Source organism: Varanus komodoensis, unplaced genomic scaffold (genome assembly GCF_004798865.1).
Source record: "Varanus komodoensis strain SLA01 unplaced genomic scaffold, ASM479886v1 scaffold2, whole genome shotgun sequence".
Taxonomy (NCBI): domain Eukaryota; kingdom Metazoa; phylum Chordata; class Lepidosauria; order Squamata; family Varanidae; genus Varanus; species Varanus komodoensis.
This window is the reverse complement of record NW_025335568.1, coordinates 58284513-58292472: the sequence shown is the minus strand read 5'-3', so window position 1 is coordinate 58292472 and position 7960 is coordinate 58284513. Positions and strand designations below refer to the sequence as shown.

At 43.1% G+C, this 7960-nt stretch overlaps 1 protein-coding gene across 1 annotated transcript in view; it reads left to right on the top strand.

Moving 5' to 3' along the window:
* TTBK1 (tau tubulin kinase 1) overlaps positions 1 to 7960 on the top strand; it is a 127547-nt gene that overhangs the window by 60082 nt on the left and 59505 nt on the right. The window contains exons 6-7 of the mRNA XM_044429669.1: positions 1362 to 1502; positions 2198 to 2302. Of these exons, the coding sequence (XP_044285604.1) occupies positions 1362 to 1502; positions 2198 to 2302 (246 nt within the window). The remainder of the gene's footprint in view (positions 1 to 1361; positions 1503 to 2197; positions 2303 to 7960) is intronic.

Genomic DNA, 7960 nt, shown 5'->3' with positions numbered 1-7960 from the left:
GTGGCCCTGCACGGCATAGCTCATAGCTTCATTGAGCTATGCAAGCCACTTTGCCACGACAAGGCAGTGATCCATGAAGGAGATACTGAGTTCATACATAGTTCATACTAAGGCCTAAAAATGGAAATGTACAACAAAATCCCAGTAACAATAAAAATTGTAGCCACAATTAACAGGATCACCAGCCTTGCAGGCCAGGAGTAATGGACCAGACAGAGAAGTAGAAAGCCAGGTCTTAAAAGACTCCTGAGCAGATAGGTTCTGGACTCCTTAACCATAGCTCAGAGACCAGGGGGTCAAGCAGATCAGCAGAGTACCAGGACTCACACTAAGATGTCTCCAGTCTTTGTTTGAAGAAAGCATGTAGTTGCTGTGCTCTTTGTGTGAACCCATGCAGCTATTCAGTTTTCCCTCCTTAACAGAAAATACTATATAAAAAACAGCGGTAAAAGGCAGAATAGTTACAAATGGAAGAACACTCAAAATCTCTTGAATGGGGCAGAATTATTGCAAATCAAAGCCTCATCTGGAAGAATTCTAAGCATCACAACTGAATTAGTTCTGTCCCTATGCTTAGAGCCCGATCTGTACCTCCGGCAATAGGTATCCTTGCTTCATTTACACAGATTATCCTGTGGGGCAGGGGTGCGCGATTGCACAAAAGTTGAAGGGGAGAGGCACATATGCAAAGCACACATAAACATGTACCAGTGAGTCATGGCCATTCACAAATTCTTAGGACATGTTCCAAATACCTGGAGGCTGAACACTTCCTTTCACACATGCTGCCCCTCTGCAAGGATTTGTGGTATACTTGTACAAAACACTCTTGAGGCTTGTAAATTTGGGTTACCCACCAGATCTTCTTTTGTATACTTCTTTTCTTAGCCTTGGTGTGCCAATCCAAAGGGGTTTGTTTTGTTTTGTTTAGGATTCTCTTAGACCCAAGCTAGAGGTGATGAGAGATATCTGGATGCAAGATCCCTTGTATATCCATGAAAAACCACCTTTGTTGATGATATCTTGGCATCCCTCCGTCCCTGTGATGGCAAAAAGATTGGAATGTGTGGTGTTCGTCAGGAAAATGGCAGTGGGGATAAAGAATTAGTCCCTCTTTCTCCAGGTGTTACAGTCCTCATCCGTTCCTGCATACTGGCAAATCACCATCATCATCTACAGATCTGATCACAGGATGTCTTGTGGATGCCCACAGATGACTGGTTTGCAATCTAGGGTGTTAAAAATTCCAGGTCTGAACCAAAGATAGAATTTTTCATCTTTGCTGTGGATTCAGTTAAGCTACTCTGTTGTGTCTGATACTGAGAAATTAGCTTTATAATACCAATATGCTTCTATTTCAGGGCCGGAATCTTGCAGACCTTAGAAGAAGCCAGCCTAGGGGAACCTTTACATTGAGCACAACCCTCCGATTAGGCAAACAGATTCTAGAATCTATAGAAGCCATTCACTCAGTGGGATTCTTGCACCGAGACATCAAGCCTGTAAGTAGTTTCTAATGACTGTTCTTCCTGCATCTCTGTGTTGCTGATGCTGTTGCCATTCCTTTTGCTGCTGTTAAAATTATCCAAGAACATGAGTGAATGTAATCATACACGGAGTTGAGGAAGAATAGGCTTTCATGCTGAGGTACAGTGCTGTTGCTCAGGTGTGTTTCCAGCCTTCCTTCTCACTCTTACAATTTGGGCTGGGCAGCAGCTATTAAATCCATGTAGTCTGTATTACTCATGAACAGTCAAGACTCAGTTGCACACATGGTCAGCTTACCTGGCTTTGGTTACATTAAAGCTGCAACAGTCTTTAGTGCTTTTTTTTTAAAAAGTCACTTTATACTTTTGGAGTAAACATGGAGGAAAAACAACAACATGAGAAGTAGGGTAACACCTACAGCATCCTTCTCCAGCCAGGGCTGTGAATTTTGAAGCTACAGTCCAACATACCTGGAGTGTGCCGGGTTGGTTTTCCTTTTCTGCAACTGTTGAAGCACTTTTTATCTATGAAAATATAGTGGATCAGCAGGCATTTTTTAAAATCATACTTGTGAAAATCCCCACATCTCTTAAGGCAAATAATGGCTAATTATATTCATAATAGTATTAGTAACAGTGAAAAGTGACTCTCTTGTTACATGCAAAGAGATACTTGTGTACTAAACTCTTCTTACATTATTCTTATCTAGTCCAACTTTGCCATGGGACGCCTACCCTCAACCTACAGGAAGTGTTATATGTTAGACTTTGGTCTGGCACGGCAGTATACCAATACCAACGGTGAAGTCCGGCCCGTAAGTGATGCCTTTTCCAATACTGCTGCCATTTAGGTAACGGGGATGTAAAACAAAACAAAACGAAACGAAAACTGTTTACAGCTATATGTTTATATTATGCATATTTGCAATACGTTTTCTGCTATTTGGGAATGCAAATTTGATAGGATCAAAACATGTTGTGGTTTTTCTGGAAACAAAGAGACACTAGATGACTTTAAAAACAAAATTTTCTTTGCATATGTCTGTCCCTGTTCATCAGTGTCCTGCATGGGAATCCAGGAAACAGGGCAGTGTTGTTTTAAATTTGTTTGCATTGTTCCATTAATTCAGTTGTACTGGAAATCCTGTTTCTTAAAACATGTCTCATGCAGAGAGCAGAAGAGCAACAGGGTTGTTTCCAGTAACTACATAAGCAGAGGGCAGCTTGCACAATCTATCTTTCTCTTTGCCTTCTTTCCCCCACGGTGATGTGAACCCCGAAAAAACCACTTCAAAAGGTCAGGAGACTCTCCTGGAGGGCATTGCTCTGGTACTAGAAGGTTCTTCTGCCTGATTTTGGGAAATTCTTTCCTCCTGCTGCGCTTTGCATGACACAGTGCATGCTTCTCAGGAGGGCCCTTCAGTTCTCTAGAGAGAGGACTTGGGAAGTGCATGAGGCTGCATGGGCATGGAGGGGAAGGGAAAAGTTGTCCTGACTTCTGCTCATGCAACCATTAGATACACCCCCGGATTTTTTTCCCCTTTTTGAATGAATTCACATTACAATTGTGAGGGTTTTTAAAATTAGAAATCTTCTGCTTTTATTATGTGACTATTTCCATTTTCACTATAATTTTCAGTTTCAGCAAAATCGGTTACACAAAACTGTTACTTTGAATGAAGTGAATGGAGTGTCCTGCATGTGCAGGAGCTGTATATACACATAGCAATGTGCTTTGGGTAAAGGTAGTGTTTTTCCCTTGATGTGCCAGCCCTTCTACTAAATATAGTTAGGAATCTAATAAAAGCATACCGAAGTTTTACTTAGGTCATTCAGTCCTGCATTCTGTTTTGTTGTGCTTGATGCAGTTGTGCTTGTGGGCTCCAGATTGTCCTGTATCTGCATGTACATCAAAGCTATTGACCTTATAGTCACATCAGTAGAATATTAAAATAATGAAGACGTACAGAGGTTTCCTATCTATTAGTTACCTCATGAAAATGCTGTTGTATTTGTTAAATGAATCCCAGCTAGGCTTTTCAATAGTGCTATATAGGAACAATTGTTTGTAATGAGTACAGGGAGGGCCTGTGGAAAAGTGTTGCAGGGTATTCCCAACCTCTACCCCAGCACAGGGATGCAGGGCCACTTCTGGTGGGTGACCGGATGATCATCTGGCCAGGATTCCCCAGGCCACAGGATGTCAAGTGTGCCCAGCCATGCTCTTGATGTCAATGGGTGTAGCCAGACCCACCTACTGTCATTTGCTCCCTGGCCTTTTCGCAAGTTTTCCCTGCTAGCGATGCTGCTCATGCAATGAAGTCAGACTGGATGATGAGAAGCAAAGAAGACTGGGTCAGCTGTACCCTGCTGTTTTGCTCCTGCCTCCTTCCCACAAAGGGAGAAGGCAAAAAGACTGAGCTCCCCTTGCTCCTCTGACCGGAACAAAGAGAGCTCAGCTGGAGCAAAGCTCAAGGAACCAAGGTTCAATTTGGATGCCAGGAAGTACTTCCTGACAGTTAGGACCCCAAGGGTATGGAATGGGCTTCCACGGGAGGTGGATGAAGCTCCATCGGTGAGGGTGTTCAAGGATAGGCTGCACATGCACATGGTAGGAGCCGGCAGTAACTGAACCAGACTAGATGGCCTGGGAGGCCTTTTCGGACTCACTCTGTTTTTATGTTTCACATGCCCACCACCTTCTTCCACTGAGAAGGTGGTTGGCTAAGCAGAGTGCTCTCATCTGGAGAGAATTACTACTTTCCTTGCTGCCCCTCATGCCCATACAGTCAGCAAGTACCAGCTGCCCTCTGAGGAGTTTCTCCCAGGGGCTTGGGCCTAAGCCCTGCTCTTGGGAGAATCCCTCAGTACTGTACACATAGTGCAACCCTGACCTAGCAGCCTCAGACAGAAGTCTTAACTCTTTGGGGGTCTGCAGAAGAGGTCTTTTTTGTTGCCCCCCCCCCCCCCCACTTTTCTATCCTTGTTCACAGAGCTATGCTAGACTGGGTTTAAGACTGGGGTTTTTTCCTAGCCTGAGTCTTTTATTACTATAAAAGGAGGAGTTTCTTCAAATCTCATGGCATGCATACACATGCATCACCTGTCAGTGCTTGCCCTCAGTAGACTTCAAAGCTTTGTGACTTCCAGATGTTTTGGAGTATAATTAGTATCAGACCCAGCCAACATAGCCAGTAGTCAGACAGGAGAAAGTACAAAACATCTGGAGGATGCCAGGCTGAGAAGGGCTGCTTTAAACTGTTAAGAGCTTGGGTAGACCAGTCCCTTCCTTTCTTTCATTCTCCTCTGCAAAACAACTGATGCCTTCAACATTCATCATGCCCTCTGGTATTGACTTATACAAGCTGTTTGGCTTTCAGTTTCTTCAGGTTTTTTCCCCCCTGCCCTAGGATGGAAGAAAGAACTGCCCATAAAAAGCAAGATTTTAGTGTAGACTGGGCAGCAAGGTGTTTTTCACATCAGAAAACAAAGTACCAGCAAATATAGGACTTGACTGTGAACCCACAGGTTCTGTCTCTGTACAAATGAGAAAAATTACTCCAGAATTTTCTTACCTCCTATGTTATCTGTACTATGAAGGTTCTAGACACCCATTGGGTGTTCTTACACCCATTTTGTTTTTATATTTCTCTTTTCTCTACTAACTTCTGCATACCTAGGGATCCCTAAAAAAACCAACAACCTGGAATATGTGCATTAGAACATTTATTTATTCTGCTTATTAGCATAGTGAACACAGATGATTAAATACGATTTTTTAACAAGACTTCACTATATAAGATAATATCAGTACTCGAGCAGTCAGGCAGAAACTTTTTGCTCTCTGCGGGGCTTTGCAAACTGATAAGACAAAAGGTAACATCAAAGGCAGGAGGCAACCTTGGAATGACTGAGTGTAAGCTAGCTATGGAAGCTAACTCCAGTATTCCTAGCTTTTCCAGATGGTCAATCCAATTAACTTGGACAACTTCAGAGAAGTTTGGACAAATTCCTGGAAAATATGGCTAGTCACAAGGGCTATATATTAGTTCCAGAATTGGGGCCAGTTGTCGGGACACAAGTGGGAAGATACTATTGCATGAATATCTGGCCTGTGGGCTTTTCATGAGCATCTGAATTTTTTGTATTTTATGCGGGATTTTAATTATTGAAAGCCGCCCTAAGACTTATGCCATGGGGGCAGCATATAAGCTGTATAAATAATAAATAAATACATCTGTTTGGCCATTGTAAGGAACAGGGTGCTGGGCTGGATAGGCTTTGGCCTGTTCCATCATGGCCCTCCTTATGTTGTTACTTTAAGAGCCCCCTTCCTTCTCATCAGCCTTTGCCTTATTAATATTTTGTTCAGTAGCATAGGGAGCCATGGAAACTTTTTAAAGTGAGAACTTTTATTGACAATGTAAATGGTAGGAGCAGCAGCCAAATCCAGATCTGGATCACAGTGACTGTGGGGATCAAAAAGTCAAAGCTCCTTATCCCTCACAGAGGGAGTCCAGTACAGACCAAATGGGGCAGGGGGAACATGATGGCAATTTGTGAAAATCCACCCTGCATTCTGGATCAGATCTTGGAGGAGCAGGATGGAGGAAAGAAAATGTCTATTGCACAAGTGGAAATCTGTTTGCGCAATGTTGCTTGTTTACTAAGGGCAGAATTACATGATTGAAATAACTTGTAGCTTGACTGTTGTGCCTGACAATTTCCCACTGTTCTCTTGAAAGCTCACAGATCAACCATAACTCTTTCCCACTTTTCCTTATCTTGCAAAGTGTTCTTCAGGAAATAATCTCTAATATAGTGTGTAGAACTTTGTAGTCTCCCAGCACATGATGCTGTTCACAGCAGAAATCAGAGAACCCAGTGTCATGCCATCCTGATAGGTAGAGATCAAAGTGTAAAGCAGAGTACCCAGTTGGTACTCTTAAAGCTTCTTCATTCACCTTCTATAGTATCAGGTAGAACGGCTGGCTGCCAGATGGTTGGGAAAGGCCAACCCCTTCTGGTTCTTCTAGCTGATAGTCATGCTCAGTAAACTCACTCTTATTTCTCATTCTAACTGTCTTTTTGGAAAGACAGAATTTATGAATTTAAAAGGAAAGCATAATGGGACTCTAACTCCAGAACAAGGACTTGTTATGCATTTTTAATCTCATATTACTCACTGTTTCTTCGCACTATTGAGCCACATTTTAAAGTTTTTCGTTTATTTATATCCCTCCTTTTTTTCCTTTCAAGGAACCCAAGGCAGCTTACATAATTTTCCTCCTCCTCTCAATCTTATCCTCACAACAATAACCCTGTGAGGTAGGTGGAGTTGAGAGTCTGTGACTGGCCCAAAGTCGCCCAGTGAGAGTAACGGCCAAGTGGAGACTAGGGCCTGGATCTCCCAGTTCCCCATTCCAACACTCTAACCACCACACCACTCTGGCTCTCTGCTTCATTCTTCATGTTTAGGGTAGAATCCAATGGTGACCACCATGAGTGGCCAGTCCTACCGATTCTGCTTCTGAGGCAGTGCCCACTGCTTGCCAAGTGGAGAGTTAGCACTTCTGGGGGTAACCAGAAATGAGTGGCAATACTCAGTCCTGCAGTGGAGCAGTTGGTTGAGCCTGAATAAGCTCTGCTGACCTGCCCCATTACAAAAATGAGTGTTCAGTTTGCTTCAGGCCATTTCCCCGGAAGTGCTGAATTTCCATTGCACAATCTGTAGTGTGTTTTCCAAAGGGTATGAACAGGACTGGCTGCTTGAAGAATGAAAGTGGTTGTGGATTCTACTCATAGGTGGACAGGGTTGGATAGTGCCCTTGATGAAGTAGGTTGTTTGCCTAAGAAACTTTGTGTTTGAGATGACCCACCACTTTGCCAGACGCACTGTTAATTCTCTGGACCGCTCACTCAAGATAAATGGTATGTGTCCAAGACAGAGATCTGAAGTGCAAATGTTTGGCTTTTGAAGCCATGCTTTCCTACAACTTCCTATAATTGAGCTGCAGCTCAAAGGATGTGGAGCTGCGTATGCGTGTGATCATTACAGCTCTTCTGTTGCCACTCAGATTTGGGTTTGCATAGATAAACAAGATTGCTTACTTATAACAGAAGTTCATTTAGAGGGCCTTCTTGTTGTCCTCATCCTTCTCTTTAGTGTATATCACTTGCCCACAGCTAACATACTTTTCTAGGAACTAAATAGGCAGAAAAAAGTTGGTCAGGCAGCAGTGGGTTTACAAATGCAGTCCCTGATACAGTCCCAGGAGTGCAGTAAAATGGAGGGTGTGCAAAGTACTAGTTAAAGAACTAATAAGAGTAAGCAGTCCTGTTCAGCAGGTAATCTGTTGGCTTGCTCTGGTATCATTATGGCTGAAGAAGGTACAGGGTAACACAAAAGTTTGGTCCAGTAAATAAGGGCCTGCTTGATCTGTTGTACATACATATGTCATACAGCATTTTCC